This window comes from Uloborus diversus, chromosome 3, assembly GCF_026930045.1.
Source record: "Uloborus diversus isolate 005 chromosome 3, Udiv.v.3.1, whole genome shotgun sequence".
Taxonomy (NCBI): Eukaryota; Metazoa; Arthropoda; class Arachnida; order Araneae; family Uloboridae; genus Uloborus; species Uloborus diversus.
The window spans coordinates 34,418,223-34,442,268 of record NC_072733.1 but is presented as its reverse complement, the minus strand read 5'-3'; the positions used below and the strand labels follow the sequence as shown (position 1 = coordinate 34,442,268).

The window sequence follows — 24,046 nt, the reverse complement described above, 5'->3', positions numbered from 1 at the left end:
ATACTCAAAACACTTTTCAAGTTATCGAAAAAATGCGTAAACTTTCCCGATAGAGATTTATGTTTACAGCAGCTGTTTAAGCCTCTTTTTCTCAGATGCCGATTTTTCGTTTTGCGTGCGTGATATCTCAGAAAGTTTCTTATGTATTTCCGTAAAACGTTTTATGCATGTTTGTCTAATTTATTTTTATGATCTGAACCTAAATTTTAACTAAAAAAGAAAGTTAATATTTAAAAAATATATATATTTTCACCCAACATTTTGTAAAATTTTGATATTAACTTACAAAATTTCAAATAAATAAATAAATAAATAACAATAATAATTTTGAAAAATAAATAAATAACTTCAGGTTCAGATCACAAAAATAAACCAGACAAACAAGCATTGAATGTTTTACGGAAATATATAGGAAACTTTCTGAGATATCACGCACGCAAAACGAAAAACCTGAGAAAACGCAATCTGAGAAAAAGAGGATTAAGGGGAAAGTTTACACATTTTTTCGACAACGTGAAAAGTTTTTTGCGTATGGTAATAAATAAGGTATAATATTGTCCAGAATAAAATTATGCACAACATATATTTCTTTCCAGAAAGTCGAAAATTTTGAAGGTTAAGGGTCCTTAGATCCCCATAAAAATATATTTTTTATCTTTTAATAACCCTCTTTATAGAGAAGACCGGTCAGTGAATGAACATTTGGGCGGATTTTCATTTCCAAAAATTCATATTATCGTTAAAAATTGTAGTATTTGCCATATGACTGTAAAATTGCATTAAATGATGTATGTAGTTATTTAAGAGAAATTGTGAGAACTTTTATGGTTCTGTATCAATGAGTTTTGAGGGATTGGAATGAAAAAAGTGCTCCGACCCAGTAAATGAACACCCTAACCAGTGGACAAACACAGCATTGATTTTAAAAGTTTTTTTTTTTTTTTTTTTTGAAAGAGCATGCTTAAAAACATAAGATTTAGCTTGTTTTTAAATAATTTAACGAAGTTTAATATTTTTTAAAATTAGTAATCGGTGCACAGATTGCAATTCATTTTTTACGCTTCTACACTTGACATCACAAGTGAAGAATGCCACTCACTGATGCCATTAGCGCACAGCGCAAATAATCATAACCTGGTAACGCGGTTGACAGCAAAGCATCGGACATATAAAAATATTAAATAAAAAATAACTGTTGGGAAAATTAAAGCTTTTTCTGGCTCCATGTTATTCCTTTGCTTATTCTATCAATATCAGTGACTAAAAACTAATACTTTTGATTGAAAGAAGCCGCCCCATTCATCTCTAAAAAGTTTTAAAACCTAAAATACGAGGTTTTCATTCACTGGTCGGTCTACCTTACATCTATTTCGCAACGTTCGTATAAAGAAGGATTGTTTAGAATTGTATTCCATATAGTTCACTGACTAGAGAGCACTTCAGTTCATGTAGGGTCGTTGAGTTTTCCATGATTCTTTTTGATCACGTGTGTGTATAACTAGATGTTTCGATTGATCTATGGTCCCTATACATACTGTTTAAGGAAATTGATAACGACATTGATTTAATTTAATTTGAATTTGTTAATACTGAGGATACTTAGTATACAAAACTGTTAGGCAAAAAGAGACGACTGTATAAACCATACGGATATCAATGTCAGTTAGAAAATTGAAACGACGGTCAAACAAGATTTCTGTCCAACTTTCATAACAACATTCAGCTGACAAATTCGCTAATGATGAAGCTGTTGAAAAACGAGAAAAATACGCTCCGAGGTTTAGGTGATGTTGACGTTGATATTGCGAAGACGGCTATCATCAGATGGCAAAATTCTTCGATAGGTATCATTTGAGAGGAAGTCCTCCTGGTTGTTCTCTTGATAGCCAAACCCCAACTGATCACCACATTCTGCTGTCAAAATGTACCAGAAATCTAATACAACATGTATCTAAGGTATACATCAACAGTTCTTCTTCCCCTGAATCCATTGAGGCTGGTGAGGTCATATAAACTCTCATGGTATGGTGATCTAGCCACAGAAAAGTCCCTCAAGGAGTTCCGTTACAAATCATTTATCAAAGTAAGCTGCAAACATCAAGACTGATCTCTAACTTTGTCGTACCACCAGGTATACCTGTAGCTGGGAACTTAATGGTGAAGTATCGGATTGGGAGTTTGGGAAAGGAGGAATGACCAACTCGTGCCGAAACTCTCGGAATCGGATGTTGCTCCTGACGGTATCTTGATTTCGACTGATTGCTTTTCTACAAATGACCTTCCGGTCAGTTTTAGAAAACCATCGTTAAACTAATTTGTCGCAAGCTTGCATTGCAAGGGCAGTTGCAACAACGGAATCAAAATATTTATCCAGGACGAAGGGTACTACGATGACATCAATAACATTACCAATTTCTTAGAACAACTTTGCCACTGCTGGTGACATGACTCTTCCGCCTTAGAATAAAACCAAGGTGCAAGAGAACCCATATGGGGGGGGGCAAATGGGGGCTCAAGCCCCCCTCCCCCTCCCCCTTTGAAAATTAGAACTTCCTTGCTTTTAGTACTTTTTTCTTTGCAAAAATGTAAAAACATTTCTTCTCCAGCAATTAATGAATAAGTTATTAAAAATGTCAAATTTTAAAAACTCTAACCTGTACTGAAATATGTTCCATGGGGAAAACATCCTGCTAAACCTTGGGGAAAATAACTGAGCCCCCCCCCCCCCTTTAAATTTTGCATATGGCCGCCCTTGCCAAGATGTCACCTTAAGGATGATATTTTCATTTTCGAATTACTGTCAATCCATATTCCATGTAAACACTTTCAAAATATGATTAGTAATAACGTAATAAAAACTAAATTTACAAAAAGGTGCTGCCGGTCAGCTATATTTACCTTATTTCTTTTATTAAAACCTTCAAAATCATGCCATATCGTCAAATATTCATTTCAATAAGAATAACGAAATTGAGTACATGCTAGAGCTTCATTGTTTTTGATTGCTTGTCAGCTGGGTGTCGCGGTGATTGGGCATAGGCTTCGTATTTCTTTGATATCAGGTTTGAATCTGCAGTTCAAGTGTTCAGCCGGTGGATTTTCTAGACTTAGAAAACCGTCAGGGCCCTTCTCACATAGTTGCTGCACAAGATTCCTTGAGCGGCAGCTTGGCACAGACACTCTGAGACAATAAGAAGGAGATTTTTTTTTTTTTTTTTCGAAAGGTATTGATTTACAAGAACGCCATAGCTAAAAAACCACTGGAAATGTGACATATATGCATGGAAACAATTTCACAACAAATTTAGTTAACTTTCGCTTTTATTCAGAAACAGATTTTTAATGCCGTTTCCGAGATATAATCGAAAACCACAAAATTTGACTCCCCCTTCACATTTTTAACTCCCCCTCTCCCCAGGGTCGGGGACTTTCAGTATGTTTACTTATTAATTACTTCTAACAAATTTCTTACTGAGGAAGTGCTGGCTCTCTGCACTTCCTCATTTCACTGTCTTTAAACAATGTCATGGGTATGGAGCTAATTCAAACTGCAGTATATATGCAGTTTTTGATTTGCAGAACTACGTATATGATATACGTAGTTCTGCAAATCTCCGTCCGATTTCTTGGTAAGGGGCTGTCCATAAATGATGTTACACTTTTTTTCAACATTTATAACCCCCTCCCCCTTTGTCATGAAGTTCGTTTTGCAGGTGACTTTTCATAAACATATTCATATTAAAAAATGCTTGATGTCACACTTCTTACTCTTTTCTTCCCCCTTGTCACAAAGTCATAATTTCATGCCCCCCCCCCCCCCACAAACATCGTTTGTGTTGTTTTTTTTTCTATATATATAAAAATGAATGTTTGTCTGTATGTCATCCATGAACTCAAAAACTACCCGGCAGATTTGGCAGAAACTTTCACCGTTTGTTATTTTTGGTACTGGGAATGTTTATAGACCAGTTCGAAAAAAATCCGATCGATAGTTCCTTTTTTATTCCAATTTAAGTCACAATCCATTGGATAAATACGAATAAAATTATCGGCTGCAGAAATTAATTTGCATGAAAGATCTCATTGATAAGAAGTTAGCTGTTGCCATTTTTCTTGAGTTTGAACAAATAAATTCTTTCTTTATTGTTTTATGGCTTTTCATGCAACGGGGGGGGGGGGGATTTAAAACTTTTTCTATTTGATATTTTTAGCGATTGATTGATCTTGCAAACTGCGTGAGTACAAAATTTGAGTATAGTCACGGCTTCACTTGATACCTGGACCGATTATTATGAATATTGCTATATATATGTATTTTTCCACGGAGAAGGTGCATAATATGCTCATTGAAGCCACTCGCCACCAGGTGGCACTGCAGAGTAGCAACTTCTGCCCCGTTCAACCGATTATCATGAAAATCAGTATAATGATGTATTTTTTTGTTGGCGTAGCAACGCGCATCGGGTACAGCTAGTAATCTATAAATACTTCTTTATTGTCCATCAGGCTTGTCGAATTCATTGAGAAAAGAGAAAGTGCATGATCTTTTCGAGTCAGTTTGAAATTTGTGAATAGCAAGTATTCTATTTTTTGCCATGATAGTGCGTGTTTGAATTTATGTAACTTTTTATTGGTTGAATAAAATATAATAAATTAGCATATCAAATTGAAGGAAATTTAAAGCTCTACAACTTTGTTACGGACAATTTTCATGATTACTGAGCCTGGGAGGCTCTAGAAGCAAATGCTTGACAAAAAGAGAGAATTTCTCCAAAATTCATCAATTTTTCATAACATATAATTTGGAAAATTATTAGAAATTTGACAAATAAGTGTAGAAACGGTTCTGTAGGAAGTTTTTTTTAGCTTGAATTTTTATTTCAAACGCATTTTTTCCACCGTTTCTGGCATTTTCTTGAAAACCCCAAAATTTTCTTCCCCCCTCCCTCCCACCGCTTCTCCTCACCTGAGATATTAGAGTGCATGTTTTCTAAGAAAGATGGCGCCACTATAAAAGTTCAAGTTTAAACTAACGTTCTCCCCCATTCAAAAGAGATACATGAATAAAGTCGAACATTTATCAACTGCAAAATTTATTTTATCGCTTTTCGTAAGCCGAATAAAATTTATTTTAATCCTTTTTAAAGTCAAGGACAAAATGCTTTCTGTTTTGACGTTCTTCGATTAAAATCGAATCCTTTATAAAATTAAGAAACAAGAAATCAAGAGAAACACCCTTTATTATGAACAAGCAAAATACAATATGACTTCAAGCATGAAATAAATGATCAGCATGAAAAAAAAAAAAAAAAAAAAAAAACCTTTTTATCTTCCCTTCTAATGATGAACACTTGAATGTACAGATGAAGAAATTCCAGCAACTTGTAAAATTTTCCATAGAGGGCAGCACGACTGCAGTGTAAAATTAACTTCTTATTCGATTTGATGCAAAACAATGATCACAACCTATTTTAAAAAATTCAATGTCCACTTCAAGATAGTGATAGTTCAAGCTTTGAATTATATGATGAAGAATAATGTCTTTACAATGCGTCCCAAACATTATTTGCTTTAAGACAGAAGAAAATTCTTCTGCTTGAATCCTTTGTCAGTAATTTCTGATGGAAAAAAATATACATATGCGCCAAATATTGCTGTATGATATGTTTGTTGACTGCCAGATAATCTGAAGACGAGTTCATGATAAAAATATAAATTTTTAGTTGGATTTTTATTGGCGCCTACCATTCCATTGAGTATGGTCTTTGTTTCTCGGAACTGTATTCGTCACAGAGACTGTCTTCGTCCCCGTCATCCTGAAAATAGTTACGTTTCTATTTTTATTTATTTCATTCATGTACACAATTTTCAAAATGCTTCATTTATAATTTAAATACTAACTAAATAAAACGAGCTTTTTTTTTTCAAAGAAAATAAAGAGAATAAACTTATTTTCCAAAAGGTGAGATAATGCACAAATAAAAGTTTTGCGTAAAAGCAATGATTTTATTTTGTTTGGGGGCAAAAGTTGTATTTTTTCCAATATTGAAAGTCCGCCGAATTTGTTCAAAATGTTTATTTATACATCATCAAGGTTGATTTTGCATTTTATTTATCCATGCGTACAAGTAAGCAGAAAAATCATTGCAAACAGATGAAAGAAAAATTAATTTTGAATCTCGACAGCGTAAAATTATCAAACAAAATACAAGCAAGATTATTGTGATATTTATTAATTCTGAATGGATAGAGAAAATTCAAGATAACTTTAAAATTTAATTGCTCATGTAGCTACAAATGTAGTCACACATTAGGCAGGGTTGTCATGACGGGATTGGGGGGTTGGAGGGTTGCAGACTGCGCCATTGAATTTCTTAGGAGATGTTTTAAATGGACTTAGTCTCATTTTTTGTCAGTTTTTCAATGATTCTAAATGTTTTCTTACGAAAGGAGCTTCTTTACGAAGAAAGCATTATTTGTCATTTTGCATTGCAATAGCCACTCTAAAATTTTATGTGTTATATTAATAACTGTTGGAATTTTAATTTTATTCTGTCGTAATGTATTAACTGTTTCATTTACTTAACCGTATGCAAATTTCTGTAGCTTAAGAAGGTATTTAAGTAGTCGACTGTATCCACGAGGGGGTGATTCTATGTGTTGATTTTGTCTGTTTAACATGTTCTGTAAATACTTTTATTTTACGTTAATTCTTGAGTATAAGAATAAATATATTTTAACTTAAGGGGGTCCGGGACACATTTTGAAAAATTTTTTATTATGTACTTTAGAGTTTTGAAATTTTTTGAACTGATTCATCATTTATTTAATAAGCAAAATCATAACATAAATATGAAAAAAAATTATTTTTTTATTTAAATTTAATTAGTTTTTTCCAAAAAAATGGGGTTGCTTTAAATTGCTATAACTCAAAATATTGTTGGTCAATTTTCAATTTTTTTTCAAAAAAGTATGCACAAATATCTAGGCTTTAATTTTTATTCGGCGATTTTAAAAATATTGATTCAATAAAAAATAAAAAATATTTGAAGAAAAATTTCGAAAATTTCGAAGATACTTTTTTTTTAAAAAATCATAATTTTTGCAGTAAACATTTTTTTCAAATTCGCCGAATAAAAATTAAAGTAAATTGCTTGAAAAAGATATGCTCCAAGTTTCATTACTTTATCTCTATCGGTTCCTGACTTATAAGAGTTTGAATGCAAGAAATCGGGAAAAATTGCATCATAGAGAAAAACGCGTTTAAAGTTTTAAAGTTATGTACACAGTCGTTAGATGCATGCAACAAAAATAACTATAACTTTCGTTCTATTTAAGGTAGAAACAAGATTCAAACGTCCTCTTAAGCAGAAAAAAACGGAGCAATTTTTCAAGTTATAAAAAAAAATTGCAAAATTTGAGGATTTTTGTGTCCCGGACCCCCTTAAATATACTAGTTATCTCTCAGTCTCTAACTACACCAGGCAATGGCACTGCGTGCACAAACTCTGCTACTTATCGGAATATTGGTCATGGGCCTTCTTCATGCGTTAAAAGGTCCGATAGTTGCAAACTGGTGTAGTATTTGAAAACTATTGAACTGTTTGAAAAACTGAAGTGGCTCAAGTGCAAGAACTTTCGTATACATTTCCAAAGCTGTTCGACTATAATTATGCGTCCTGGAAACTCGACATAAAGTGTGTTTTGATTGATAGAAATTGTTACGAGTTTGTTACAAACGCTGAAGAAGTCAAATGTGATGACGCTGCGTCTGAACGAGATAAGAAAGACTTTGAATGGCGTAAACGAAGGGCTTATACCACCATTTATCAATCTGTAGAAAGGAAATTTCAAATTCTCATCTCACAAACAGAAAGTGGAAAGGAAGCCTGGGAAATTCTCAAGTTAAATTTCGAACCGACATCCCGAGCACGTTTAGCTGGATTACTGGATGAATTCTTTGAACTGAAATTTAATCTGAGAGAAGAAACTGTTGGTTTATTTTGCAAGAAAGTGGAAGAAAAAACGCTACAAATAAGAGATGCTGGTTTTGACATGCCAGAGTTGTTACTGTGTTTCCAACTTATACGCCGTTTACCCGAAGAATATGATAACTTAGTTCAAATATTGTACAGATTAGAAGATAAAGATTTTACGCTGGAAAATGTATCGAAGCAACTTATCACCGAGTATGGAAGAATTTGTTTGAAACGCAAAGATGAAGGGAAAATTATAGCTGATGCATACACGACAAAATTTAAGTCTCCTGACGAGAAACCTCCAATGCAAAAGAATTTCGGAAATAGAAAGCCATCGTCTTCAAGCAGTGGAAGCGACCTGGATCCTCGAAAAAATTGGAATTCTTCACGACTTAATCGTATGGGGCCGAAATTTAGCTGCAATTATTGCGGGAAACTAAATCATTCGGAAGAAAAATGCTTTAAAAAAACAGAGATCTCGAGAGAAAACAAGCTTTATATTGCGAGTCTACAAAACAGACTGAATTAGCTTTCAACACTTCATCCATTGATAGAAAGATAGTAGAATTTCTGATAGACTCTGCGTCGACTTCACATTTTGTAAATGACAAAGAACTCTTTAGTACTTACCGAGATATTCCTCATCAGAAAGTACTGATTGGTGACAAAGACAGTTCCTCCGAAGTCCACGGAATTGGTGATATAGACTTTACTATCCAAGGCACGAAAGGTAATATAGACATAATTTTGAAAAATGTACTTTATGCACCGAACATGAGGAGAAATTTAATTGGTGGGGCTAATGTAGACATTGCAGGATGTAAAATTCTATGGGGAAATAATAGAATGGTTCTGTATGATAAATTTGACAAATATTTGTTTACTGTACCCCGCGTAGATAAATTGTATGTAGTTAAAGGTTATGCTACAAATTGTAAGAATTTTGCTTTTTCTACTAGCTTAAGTTCTGAAATTGTTCACCGTAGATTCTGTCATACTAATTTACCTTTATTAGTAAATATGAGTAAAAATAATTGTGTAAAAGGAATTGAGAATATTAACAGTAAAAACGTAAATAAGGTATGTGAAACTTGTGTAGTAGCAAAATCTGAAAGAATGTCGTTCAAGAGAGGTTACCAGTATAAACGTAAATCTAATCAAATTCTCGAAAGAGTGTACATGGATTTATGGGGTGCTTCTCCAGTTGACTCTTTAGCAGGGGTGAGATATTTTTTGTCAATCGTCGATGATTATTCTAGGAAAACTGAAGTTTATATAATAAAAGACAAAACTGAAGTTTTTGAATGTTTTAAAAAGTATTTAGTAAAAGCTGAAAGGCAGACAGGTAAAAAACTAAAGAGCGTGCGAACAGATAACGGTCTTGAATTTACGCATAAACAATTTGAGAAATTTTTGACCGAGTTAGGAATAAAAATTGAAAGATCTTCAATTTATACCCCGGAACAAGTAGGAGTCGCGGAAAATTTCAATAAAGTAGCCATGAATGCAGTTCGAGCAATGCTACAGGACAGTGGATTGAAACCTAAATTTTGGGGGGAAGCTCTTTTAATGTATGTTCACACGAAAAATAGAACTGAACACAGTTTAACGGAAGGTCTAACGCCACAGGAAATATGGACGGGATTCAAACCTTCGGTAAGACATTTAAGAATTTTTGGATCTTTAGCATATGTTCACGTTCCTAAAGTTAAACGACATAAACTTCAACCTAAAGCTTTGATAGGAATTTTAGTTGGATATGCGAACAAAACTAAAGGGTATAGGATTTATGTTCCAAAAGAAAGGAGAGTTATAGAAACTATACATGTGCGTATAGATGAAAGTAGAAATGGAGTAAATGCATTATTTGGGAAAAATAATGGTTATAAATACACGAATTCAAAGTTTAATCAGTGCCCGATTGAATCTAACAATTTTAAAAACGCGACACTTGATCTCAATCATGAAATTGCGGGTAAAAACTTTAGTGACGAGGAAGACGAAAAACCTAATGAACGTAAAACTTTAAGTTCCATAGATATTTCACAATGGAATAGAGTTGAAAAACCTAGAACAAAAATTACAAGAATTGATGTTTATTATTATACCCCAATCACAAACGTAAGATTAAGGTCTTTAAATGACGTAAGAAAGTATTGTAGGAAAAATAAAATAGCTTATGAACCTGAGAAATTAGATTTTGTTCCAAAAACTAAGCATCCTAAAGCGAAAAATTTGAAAGAATCTTCTAGCGATTCTGATCTAGATTTAAATGTAATTTTTCAAAATGAAATTTATAACGTTAAAATTCCTAAATCGTTTGAGGATGTCCAAATTAATCCAGACAGGGGGAAATGGAATGCCGCGATGCAGCAAGAATATGACATGATGCAAAAGAGGAAAGTTTGGCAGTTGGTTGATCCTCCAAAAGATGCTACAATATTAAGTTGTAGGTGGGTTTTTAATATAAAAAATACTGAGAAAAATGGCAAGAAATATAAGGCAAGACTCTGTGCGAAAGGGTATGAAATGAAATATGGAATTCATTTTCATGATTATTTTTCGCCAGTTATCAATTTCTCTATTATAAAATTAATGTTCATTTTATTAGTATCAATGTTAAAATGGTATCATGTGCAATTAGATGTGAAATCTGCCTATTTATATGGTACGTTAAAAGAAACTATTTTCATGAAGCAGCCACCTGGGTTTGTTGTAAGTGGTGCTGAAAATAAAGTTTGTTTATTAGAAAAATCTATTCATGGTTTGAAACAAAGTGGAAGAGAATGGAATTCTGAACTGGACAGTATATTGCAAAATATTGGTTTTCACAAGTTAAAATGGTGTAACTGTTTGTATAAAATGAATGATAATGCTGTTTTAGTTGTCTATGTAGATGATTTTGTTCTATTCGCTAAAGATGAAAAAGTACTAAAATTAGTAACTGGAATGTTGAAAAATAATTTAGAAATAACTGAAATAGGATTAACTAAATACTTGCTTGGTGTTAATTTTGAAAGCATTAATGGTATGTTATTCATTCATCAAAAAACCTATATTAAAAAACTAGAGTTAAAATTTAAAGATTTGCCTAAAAGTTACGTTAAATTACCATTCAAAACTGGTTATGTTTTACCAGGTAAAGTCAACGAAAGTGAGATAGTAGAAACTGAAATTATGAGGAAATTTCCGTACCGAACTTTAATCGGTTGTTTGTCATTTTTGGCTTCCAGATAAAGGCCAGACATAAGTTTTTCTGTAAATGTAATGTCACAATTTTGTAACGGATACACATATCAACATTGGTTATTAGTAGTAGACGTTTTAAATTATGTTTTTGCTACCAAAAGTTACAAGATAAATTTTTCGAATGTAGAATCATTAAACTTATGTGCATATTCAGATGCCAATTGGGGGTGTCATCTGACTAAAAGACATTCAAGTAGTGGCTTTATAATTTATTTTTGTAACGTTCCGTTTGCATGGAAATCATCAAAGCAAAAATGCGTAGCACTCAGTTCAATGGAGTCTGAATTCATTTCCTTGACTGAAAGTGTAAAAGAGTTTACTTGGTATTCCAGAGTTTTAAATGAACTAAATTTATGTGGTGTAATTAAACCTATTCAGTATTGTGATAATGAATCTGCAATTTATTTTTCGAAAAATAGCCAGGAAAATTTTAAAACTAAACATATTGATATAAGGTGTCAATTTATTAGACAAATGATAGATGAAAATGTTTTTGATTTGAAATTTGTGAACTCTAAAAGTAATAGAGCGGACTTTTTGACAAAACCTCTTTTGTTTGCAAAGTTTCAACTTGCTATTAGTAAGATTTTTGAATGATTGTTTTTCTACTGAAAAAAAAGTCTACATTTACGACAGATGGGGCCGTTTGTTGGAATTTTAATTTTATTCTGTCGTAATGTATTAACTGTTTCATTTACTTAACCGTATGCAAATTTCTGTAGCTTAAGAAGGTATTTAAGTAGTCGACTGTATCTACGAGGGGGTGATTCTATGTGTTGATTTTGTCTGTTTAACATGTTCTGTAAATACTTTTATTTTACGTTAATTCTTGAGTATAAGAATAAATATATTTTAACTTAAATATACTAGTTATCTCTCAGTCTCTAACTACACCAGGCAATGGCACTGCGTGCACAAACTCTGCTACTTATCGGAATAATAACTCAATCCATAAGCAATAAATTCACTCTTTAATTTTTAGAAATATTATCAGTACGAGTTCAAACACATTATCAATTTTGCATTTTAATTTTTTTTATTTCCTTTTACAAAAAAGGAAATATTGTATTCGCGAAAAAATTTTCACTCAAAAATCGACCTTAATTTCTATTTTACTCACCTCCGAATAAATGTTGAGGTTTTTTTTTTCTTTTTCGACTCGACCACACGTGGATAAGTGCCTAATAAGTGCCTAAGAACGTATAGACAAGCGAAATATCCATTTTGACGATTCCCGAGTTAATTACATCGAGTTTACTAGTGACGTCTGTATGTACGTATGTATGTATGTGCGTATGTGTGGATGTGCGTATGTATGTCGCAACTCAAGAACGGTATGTCCTAGAAAGTTGAAATTTGGTACGTAGACTCCTAGTGGGGTCTAGTTGTGCACCTGCCTTTTGGTTGCATTCGGGTGTTTCTAAAAGGGTCTTTGCCCCTTTTTTGGAAGAAATCAGTATTTTGATCGACAAGTTTTGTTGCCAACTTGGTGAAAAATTTGGCTATTTTTTTTTTAATCTGGTTTCAATTTAGCCACTGTTGGTGACATTTAGAGAGTAAACAATTGAATCACATTAAAAATGCCAATAATGGGGAAATGACATTAAATTGGAGTAAAAAGAAGTCATGTGATGCACACATCAGCTCGTTTTTATAAGCGGTAAAGATCATTTAATAAAATAAATAATGCGCTGTTATATCTTGAGACGCTTATTTTTGGTCGTTGTGTCGACAGTCTGATAATCCATTATTGTAGCTAGCAACTCACCTTTCTAATAAAATTTTTAAATAATAGAAATATAATAAGGTTGAATTATCAGAATAAACTGAGAGTCAGCCTCGGGCTTCCTCCGAATCAGACGTGCTTCCACACGCTCCGCATTCCATTTGCCATAGCTACAGAAATATAGCAGCTAGAGAGTCATATTTTATACCAATTCAAAGATCTTGTTGAACCCTTCCCGTAGAGTAGCTGCACACGGATTTTGGACCATCCATTCATTTGCAATCCGTTAATTTCATCTTTGAACATGTCCCCGCCGTGTTTTAGCACATTGTCTGACTGAATAAAGAATTGGAAAACATCGCGGGCCACCTTGATCCACTTCCTGTCATCGCACCACCACGGACGACCTGTCAATGGAAAGCTTATTTTGCAAGCTGCAAGAGGATACTGGTTATTTTGCCCTAGCGCCAGGGGCCTAAACAGAAGGACACCTTAAATTATCGTTGAGACTACCCGGTTTTTGCAGCGCTAGAAACACCCCGTGCGACCTTCGACCCCGCCGTGCAAGCACCCCCGCTCCTGCGGGATCCCTCAACAGCGTAGGAGATGAATGCCAGGAGGACATTTAATGTAAACATCCAGCATCCACAGTGAACGCTCACGCCTCAGCGAACCCAACACCTTCCAGAGGACCACCCGCAGAGTATTTCTGCATTGCGTATCCAAGGGATCTTCCTCACAGTGCATCATTTACTTTCAGTGAACATTGTGTATTCTTATGTGCCCAGAGTGTTAATCCATCTCACACTTCAGAGTCACCATATCAGACTTTTATGGACTTTCCCTCTCCGGCTGACTAGGGAACGTGCTCTAGTTGCCCCGCTACACATTCGTCATTCCTGCTATCATCACCTGAACTGTCGCTCACATGTGGGCTAATTACTGCTCTTCATCCAAGGAACTGTACGTATAAACATTTTAATAGTGATTTATCAACTATCTATGTGCATTTTACTGGTTTTACGTAATTATTTTTCACTTTTGGAATTTATTATTATTATTTTTTTATATATATATAATTTTTTTATATATATATATTTTAATTAACATTCGCTGTATACTGCAAAGTATATCTCCGTACATCTTACTTATTTTGCACAGTTACTTTTCACCAATGTGTTTTATTATACATATATCTATATTTTAACATTTACTCCTTATAATTACCCCCCTTTTTTTTTTTGATTTAAGGTGCCTCAAGCAGAGCGACGCTAAAAAATTTTAAATGCATTATGCCTGGATTTCCATTGTTAATTAAATTATTGTAATTAATTTTTTATGCTATATTTTTATGCGTCTTAAAAATTCAAAAACTGTTGAAATGTCATGTAAATATTCATATTACTCAGAATTAAGAGAGATTTCAGTACTCTTTTTTTTTTTTCCTTGGGCTAAATCATAATCTCAGGAATTATTAGCTTAAATAGTCTTGTCCAATTAGTATACAAAATTAGAAGCTTATTGAATCCTATCAAGTAGACATTCATTCAGCTCAGATTTCAAGACAACATTTTTTTTTTTTGAAGTCACTCCTCTTTTTATTGATTAGCATCCGAAATATTCGTTAAATACTTATCGTTTAAATACGATGGAAAATACACACGAGGTCGTACAAAGGCATTCTCCCCCTCATTGGGTGTTACAGAAACTGGACTCTAAGATGACCTCCTTGGGTAAACTTCCTCACCCAACCTCCCCACCCCCCACCAACAGTACACCACCAACACCCTCACTCTCCTTGCAATCTTCAAATTCCACAGATTTTAGTGAGATTTACATTGGTCCTTTTGAAGACCATTTTCATAAGACCACCCAACCCCCAATAAATTTCATAACATACGAAAACTCAGTAGACGATATATTGGATTTCTTTGACACCATTATCTCGGGCAAGGATCGAAACCGTCACATCTTCTTGAAGATTGGACTACGAGAGCAAGTCAAATCTGCCCTTGCGCTACTACGATTTAAGCTTAAGGATAGCCAACAGAACCAATTAACTTCTTCCCCCACTGGAATTTTGCCCAACGATGCAAATAATGTCATAAACTTACAACCTGAGCTCAATTTGACTGAGAGTAATTCCCAGTGTGACCAACCAGAGATCACGTATACAACAGTTCGCACACAGACAGAGCTAATAGTTGATTCCCCCACCATCCTTTCGACTTGTCCTAAAGGACAAAATTAGCGTGCGAGCACCGAGACTCAGATTACCGAGAATAATCCTCTACGGTGTCACACCTGACTTTGACGGCCCAGTCCTACAAGATATTCTCTACAACGATTTTGACATTCCCGAACATGAGGAGGTCTCCCCGTGTTTTAAACTTTCAGGGAAAAACGGCACTAATAACTGGGTTTTCCAGTGTTCCCCAAGCGCCTACCACTTTATTATGTCCTCCCCCAAACTAAGCCTTTCCTGGCGGGTCATCAGCATCCGAGAATTCCTCGGAATTCGACGATGTTATGCCTGCCAGGGCTTTGGCCATGTCGCCTCGGACTGCAACAAGCAACGCAGTTGCTGCTATTGCTCTGAGGACCATGGCAATGAACCTTGCAATGCAACCCGACCATTTTGCACGAATTGCATCAATTCCAATGTAAGCAAACACACAAACTACTTTACCGATCACGCAGCAAACGACTCTAAGTGCCCTTTTTATTTGAATATTGTTAACAAAGTTAGATCCCAAACGAAATATGAATAAAACATATCAAAATGCAAACTCTGAGATTTCCCTTCCATCCACTAGATTGGCAAATTCTTCATCTTTCAACCACTTAAATCTAAAACAATTTTCAACAGTTTCCCCAAATTCATTCACCTCAGTCTCCGCTCCCTCTCTGAAGATTGTTCAGATAAACCTTCAAAGAGCGGCTGCACCTACATCCTTACTTCAACAATTATTACCAGAACAAGAAATTCATGCATTCTTGGCTCAGGAACCATACTTGGTAAAGAAACAAATTTGCAATATCCCTTCCTCCTGGGGCCGAATCTTGTCAACCAGTGGTCGTGCGGCAATTTTCCTACCCACAGATAAACTTAAAACTATAAGTGCCTTCCAGTCATATGACTTTGTGGCAGTAAAGGTCTCAATGGACACCTCCCCCTTCATTTTGCTTTCAGCATACTCGTCCCCGGCCGAACCAATCGAAGAACTTCTTCTCGAGCTTTCGAGTTTCATTAACTCAATAAATCTCATCCCCATCCTCATCGGAGGGGACTTCAACGCCCCTTCTAGAACTTTCGGTTATTCCAGAGACGGGGCAAGGGGAGAGGCCGTCCTTGATTTTGCCGCTACTTTGAATTTAAACATGTTGAACTCTCCCCACTCCCCTCCCACCTTTCAAACAGCACATGGTCATGGTTGGCCAGACCTAACCTTTTCCAAAAATATTTGCAGCAACATTAGCTGGGATGTCAGCAATATCATATCAGCAAGTGATCATAATTATATTTTTATTAATATCGACAGCTCTTTTTCAACCTCACGGTTCATCCGCTATCAAACTTTATATACTACTATACCATTTGAAAAACTGCTCAAAGTTAAACTGCCACCAATAATTGCCCTACTTCCAACCCTGACCACATTTGATGATCTTGATCGATTCACAACAGCTCTCACACTCACTATACAGGACTGTGCAGAGCTAACTTTCAAGAAGAAAAATTTCGCCACACCTTCACCGGCAAAATGGTGGCATACAGGTTTGACTGTTCTAAAAAAGTGTGTCACTGCTGCGAGACGCCGTCTCCAGCGCAACAGGGGTTCCTCACTGGAGAATCAGTTCAAAGTCATTTACAAAAAAGCACTAGCCAAATACAAACGAGCAATACGCCAAGCTAAAACCTCTTCCTGGAAAACCTTCTGCACACACAGCAAAAATGTGTTTGGCAAACCCTACAAAATCTGCTTCGGCAAAGCTTTCTCCCCAACTTATATGCATCAATCATCCGCCACTACTGATACCGAAGATTCTTTTTGTCAAAAGATCCTGAACCATTTTTACCCAGAAGACCAACCAGATCCTCCAGTCGATCCCCCTGTCCCACCCTCAACCTACACTCCTTTTACGAGGGAGGAGGTTGAACATGCAGTTCAGCTCCTCCCTCGCAAGAAAGCACCAGGTAAAGATGGCCTGGACTACATTATATGGACTGCTATTCATCGCACCTTCCCCAATTTCCTTAAAGACTACTTCAACGCCTGTCAAGCACTAGGAACTTTTCCAAAACCTCTCAAAGAGGGAGTATTGATACTTTTCCTGAAAGCAGGTAAGGATCCTTCCCTCTTTACCTCCTTTAGGCCAATAATTCTTCTGCCAGTGCTTTCAAAAATCTTTGAAAGAATCTTACTTTTCCGTCTCCAAAGCCACCTTTCCCTTAACAACCTCCACCACCCAAACCAATTTGGCTTCGTCCCGCGGTGTTCCGTTAATCATGCCTCGGCCGCACTATTTGCAAAAATAGAGGAAGGAATTGCAAGAGGGCATCAAATGGTGCTCATCTCCCTGGACATTGTTTCATCTTTTGACAATCTTCCATGGGATAAGATCATGTATTACCTCGCCGATTCCCACTGCGATGAGGGCATTTTAAATATATATCGCAGTTTCCTCTCTCACAGAAAAATTTTCATTCAAACAAGCACAGGCTCATGCTCTATCCAACAGAAAAAAGGTTGTCCGCAAGGTTCCTGTAGCGGACCGGAACTGTGGAATCTCGTCGTGGCTTCACTACTTCGAATTCCATGGCCAGATCACACCCACGTGCAGGCCTTTGCGGACGACATTGCAATTCTCGTTTCAACAAGGCGCACGCATGATCTGCAAACCTTTGCGCGCGACACTCTTTCACTAGTCAACACCTGGCTGCTCGAGCATGGCCTGACTGCTTCCAATTCCAAATCAGCATATATGCACCTTAAAGTCCCAAGGAATCTCAAAAGAGCCCCCACTCTTCTAATGGGAGACTTCCACATCATCAGAAAAAATAACTTAAAATATTTGGGGGTGGTACTCGACAATCGCCTAAAATGGACGGCTCACCTCGACTACCTAAAAACTAAATCAGTAACACTCCTTAGCAAATTTCAAAGATTAGCGGGGAGTAATTGGGGCATCAGTTTTCATCAAAGACGTCTACTTTACAAGGCGGTGGTCGAATCCTCCATCATGCATGCAGCTGGCCTATGGGGCAATTATCTAGGAGTACGTCTCGTAAATAAAATCCATTCTATCCAACGCCGTTTCCTTCTTGTTCTTACAGGTGCATATTCCACAACCTCACATCAAGCCCTTTACATACTATCTGGGATCCCCCCTTTGGAACTACTAATAAGGCAACATATGTGGTCCTTCAACATTCTAATCAAACAAAAACCAATTCATCTTGACGGAATCGAATTCCAAAGTACGCTCTTTGAAACTGACGCTCCAAAATGGTTCAAATGCTCCTACGAACAACTCGTAGACACTAGCTTCATCCATACTGAAGAGATTCATCCAAACCAACTTTTACCCCGCAGAATCTACACAGATGGTTCAAAAACCATGACTGGTGTGGGCTCCGCGTTTGTTTCCTTTTCGGGTAACACAATTACAAGTTCCTCTTCGGTGAGACTTCGGGAGGGAAACTCTGTCTTCCAAGCAGAACTCTTGGCCATCAAAAATGCAATTGCTTATACGCAAAGCCTTCCTCAATACCCGTTCCAAATTTTCTCTGACAGCCTATCATCTCTATTGGCCCTCAAAAATTCTTTTAGCAAAAATCAATTAGTCCAAACAATTCAAAAACAGGTACTCAGCTCTACTAAAAATTTTAACATCTTTTGGGTTAAAGGCCATTCAAACAACAGAGGGAATGACGAAGCTGATCGTCTTGCCAAATTAGCGGCAGACACTACCGGACTTCAGGAAGACGCGAGTGTCCCATACCCCGCGTCACACCTCAAGAGGCTATTAACGACTCAGCTTTGTATGGATTGGCAATACCGATGGGACAACGCGGAGACGAGCAGAGGATTGCACGATATGCTACCAACAATCAAGCTCTACCCGCGCGTCTCACACCGTTGCCACACCATTTTCTCAACAGGTCACGGCCCATTTCCTTCATATTTGAATAGATTTAACATTATCGACTCTCCTCTCTGCTCTTGCGGAGAAATAGGGGACAGCCTCCATTACATCTTTGACTGCCCACTGACAGAAGCCCACCATCTCCGCTGTCCTCCGGGCACATCCCATCAACAACGCCTGAAGCAGGCACTTAAACTGCGGCATAGCACCGCGCGTCTTAACGCAATCTTCCATTCTTTATCAACCGAGGGTTACCTGTACCAGAGCTCAATCTAATTTCTTTTACCCATGCATTTTTATTTACCCACAGCTTTAGTATCTAATGGTTGCCTCTTTAGACATTCTGTCCTTCTGCATGTCTCCTATTACATTGTACAATCTAATGATTGTTGGCTTTGTTTTTGGTGAATGTAGCTGAGTGTATCGTCTGTTTGTGTCACTTTGTTGATTTGCTACCACTATTCAATGGTGTATAGCTGTGTACCCTGTGTAATGTGTGTATATATATATATCTATATCTATATGTATGTTTGTATATGTGTGTGTATGTTTTATTATTATTATTATTATTATTATTATTAATCTTTATGTGAGTTTAAAATTGTGTAAGCAAAATTCCTGTCTGTCGGAATATGATTTCATGTATTGCATGCATTATGTACGACATATACAATGTATCAACTCACCGATTAACACAGCTGTCTCCAGGGCCCCATCCAACCGTTTAAACCACACATAGTGGTAGGTACGGGGGACCCTGGAGTGTTATGTTATGTTATCAGAATAAACTGCTATTCAGTTTAAACGAAATGTGTTAAAAAATTAAGCTCTTTTGCGATAAATATTTCATCTTAACTTTTAAAAGAAATTTTTATTTCAAAATATAGAATTCCCCTTATTGAAACTTTTTTCTCGAAGCGATGTTGATAACATTAATAAGTAAGGAAATAACAAACAGTACATTTCTCATGAAACGTTTCCTATCGAATTCAACAGCTATGTTACTATGCAACATTATTCAGGATGAAAATTGATTTTTGGTGATAAAAAACTAAAAATGAAACTGTAAACTCTGATTACTTGAAATCTGTTGTTCTTATCTTGGGGTGGGAGGTCGAGAACGGCCGGGTCAGACATCTGGCCTTCACGAGAAAGTGCGCAAATGCTAAGCTGCAGAGGCCTCTTCAAGTTCAATCCAATGATGAGAGCTTTTGTGCGATCAGGCGTATACACTGTTTCGTGCAGTTGGCCATCTAAGTACACCTGAAAAACAAAAATACTCATAAATAAGCTACGCCAGGGGCGGCAATTCAGCATTTCATTTGGGGGGTCGAGTTTCTTAAATATGAATTACCACAGTATGGAACCAAAACACATATCGGCTAACAGCAAGTAATCATGATATGGGTTTAGAATTAATAAAGATAAGCGTTCAAAAAAATTTAAACTTTTATGACAAAATTCGTAGTTTGATTTAGAATATGTTATCATACCAAGTGTTTTGGTACTACAGTTTTCATCTTGTAATAAAGTTTTGATGCTGGATTTTTAAAATACGGAAGAACAGGAAATCTTGTTACTAATCCAGCAATGCCCTTGCTCAGTGTCATGCCCTTTTTTCAGCTAAGTTTTTTTTCCCCCATTGTGCTTTGAAAATAATTCTCTAAACTCCTGAAACACGAAAATTATTATTTCTCTACAAGCTGAACTGATTGGAATATTTGAAAAATAATTATAGTAACAAAGTTACGTATATGAAAACACACCTTTCACATCTTGCTCTTCAAAATCACCCAGGTAACTTTAAAAATTGTGATGATCTTCATTTTTCATCATTGAATAGTCTATTCTAGGCTAGTCTCTAAACAATTCTTCTCGCCTCATGCTATAAATTTTACTCATAATTGAAACTATTTTTTGTTTTCAATCCAGCTAATATAGAGGAAAATATTTATCATCAAATCTTGTGTTAATTTCATTAGAAACTGAATCTATTATTTTATACAGTATGTTAAATCAAGGTTTGATTTTACATCATCATGTGCATTTTAGTCACTTCTTCTAAATTCATTTGAATATTCTTTGCACCTTTTTAAAATTTTCTGGAGTAAGATTTTTTTTTTTTTTTTTTTTGAAAAGGTCCACGCTTTGTTGAAACATACATCCACCAGAAATTTATTAATAGCCTCAATTGTAGCTTAAACTGAAACTTAAACAGTCCAAAAATTAAGGTTATGATCGGAAATGTTTCGATAGAGTAAAGCATTGTTCCAAAACTCTCCGCAATACAAACAAAACTTATAAAAATTCATATGAAGACATGTTAAAGGACGTTATCTTCTTCATTATTGAAAGAATTTTTTTTTTCCAAAATCACTGCTTTGAAATTATAGAGAACGGTTTTTATGGTTTAAAAGACCATCTCGTGTTGCCTCTTGAAGGCCCTATTGTGTTACCCTGAGATTGCATTGTTAAAGAACCCACAGAAAAGATATTTGTTGATGGTGAGATATTTTTTTCAAAAATAGTATGTATTTTTTAAGGCGTATCTATGGAAGTATACTATGCATTGAGCAGTTGAAATGTGTTTCTAGAAGAAGAAAGTGATGAACACTCATTTAATAGACACACTTAAAATGTGAGCGTAACAATGAATGTAAAATACCAAGGCATTTAGTGAAAATCATGCGGCCACACCACTGCATGGACCTCTCATCCGTCGCTACACAGAGCACACAAGAAAGAAATATTTAGCCGATATGAGGTTTACGTCTTTAGTTAAAATTAACCATGATTCTTCATCAGTTTTTTCTGTTCTGAAAAGGCCGGTAAAAGCTTGATGAATTTCTAATTATTTAAAAAAATGGAAAACACTTGCTCATGTCTGAAAATATGTCGAGTTTCTTCAACCATTACGGAGAAACAGCAAGATTCTTTTTTTCCTGAATATTGGTTTGCGATTTATGTAATTTGAATTTGCTCGTTTTTTATCATTCCTCTCAAAAAATTTGGGGGTGCGACCGCCCCTCTCGACCCCCCTATTTGCCGCCCCTGAGCTTACGCTATTATATGAGAGAGACAATTTCCCGGAATACTGGGCTTGTATTACAGAAATTCATCGTTTTTCAAAGCATTTTTTATTTACGTGAACAATTAGGTGTACTGTCGAAAATCCGGACTAATGCGAAATTTGGCCGAATTATAAACGACGCCAGTTTTGTTGAAACATGGAGCGCTAAAAGATGAAAATTCATGAAATTTGTGGAATGCGGAATAATCGAGTGGTTTCGCCGATTTCTACTTCCTTTTACAAAAAAGGATGTACTGTATTCGTGAAAAAATTTTCACTCAAAAATTGACTTTAATTTCCATTTTACTCACCCCCAAATAAATATTGAATTTTTTTTCGATTCGACCACACGTGGATAAGTGCTTAAGAACGTATAGACACGCGAAATATCCATGATGACGATTTCCGAGATAATTACATTGAATTTTCTCGTGACGTCTGTATGTACGTATGTATGTGTGTATGTGCGTATGTGGGTATGTGCGTATGTATGTCGCATGACTCAAGAACGGTAAATCCAAGACAGTTGAAATTTGGTACAACGAGACCCCTAGTGAGGTCTAGTTGTGCACCTGCCCTTTTGGTTGCATTCGGGTGTTTCTAAAGGGGTGTTTTGCCCCTTTTGGGGAGGGGGAAGCATTCTTAATTTCGATGTAAACTCAAGTGGTGTTATAATTTGGCGGACACTTGGCGATATATCGCCAGTCTTTTACCGCCAAGTTTTGTCGCCAACTTGGCGACAAATTTGGCGATTTTTTTTTTTAAATCTGTTTCAATTTGGCCACTGTTGGTGATATTTAGAGAGTAAACTACTGAATCACATTAAAATTGCCAGTAATGGGGAAATTACATTAAATTGGAATAAAAGGAAGTCATGTGATGCACACTCAGCTCGTTTAAGTAAATAAATACATACACTACTGGACAAAAGTATTGACTAAAGTTTGAGAAGTCAAAATTTTTTAATCATGAGACCTCCCAAAGATTTCTCTGAAAATTTTTAAGACAGGATATACTTGAGTTATTGTGTAAACCCAAGTAATTATTTAATGTCATATAAAAATATAAAAATATAATATGGAAATATATGTTCAGGTTATCATACATTGGAATCCATTTCGGCTCTCCTCAATTAAAACGAAACAAAGATGCAGTTTCAAGTTATTGTAAGCAGAAAAATAAGTGAGTGCAACTAAACCAAAAAACCATTATTTATGTTTCAGGCACCTCTCGTTTGATTTCAGCAGCTGCTCTTTAGACGCGGAATCCACAAGGTTTTACAACTTATTCCCCCCCCCCCTCCCCCGGTGCCAAACTTCGCTTATTGATTCCTGAAACTTCTTTTCTACACTTGCCATAAGAAAAAATTAACTTTACTTTTTAAAATGCTATTTTTGTTGGTTTATATTGAAAATGATTGATTTCTCAAGCTTTCAATACTTTTGATCAGCATTGCCCATTCCCGATCATCGGGATCATTCCGGAGTACAAATGATTGAGATCTGGATTTGTGTGAGTCTACAGAAAAAAGTTACAAATATTAAGGACGCATAAAAAGATGCAGTCATTCACTAACTTTCAGGAACATGACACAGATAAATAAAATGATTAAAAAACAAGTACAGCATGATTCGGCAACAGATCTTTCAACGACTAATGTTTTACTTTCGTTGAGTTTTCATATTATTCATAAATTAACATAATTAATTTTTTTATCAGATCTTTCACACACTACACATGTTGTGGTTAGAATTAAAGTGCTCTTAGACAGCTTAACTTAGTTTCGAGTAGTTGAAGGTTTTGCAAAAACATCGGCAAAAAAAAAGGAAAAAAAATCAATACTGCGTATACTTTAAATTCAAGAGAAGTATT

At 35.7% G+C, this 24,046-nt stretch overlaps 1 protein-coding gene across 4 annotated transcripts in view; it reads right to left on the bottom strand.

Annotated features, from left to right (window-relative positions):
- Nucleotides 1-5,213: 5,213 nt before the first annotated feature.
- Nucleotides 5,214-24,046, bottom strand: part of LOC129219185 (myosin heavy chain, skeletal muscle-like) — a 232,031-nt gene continuing 213,198 nt past the window's right edge. For 3 of the 4 annotated variants that reach the window (XM_054853504.1, XM_054853506.1, XM_054853505.1), the window contains 2 exons: nucleotides 20,185-20,367; nucleotides 5,214-5,816 (listed from right to left, as the gene is read on the bottom strand). In XM_054853504.1, coding sequence (XP_054709479.1) covers nucleotides 5,742-5,816; nucleotides 20,185-20,367 — 258 coding nt within the window. In that variant the 3' untranslated portion in view covers nucleotides 5,214-5,741. The remainder of the gene's footprint in view (nucleotides 5,817-20,184; nucleotides 20,368-24,046) is intronic. The other variant, XM_054853507.1, reaches the window with a different exon arrangement.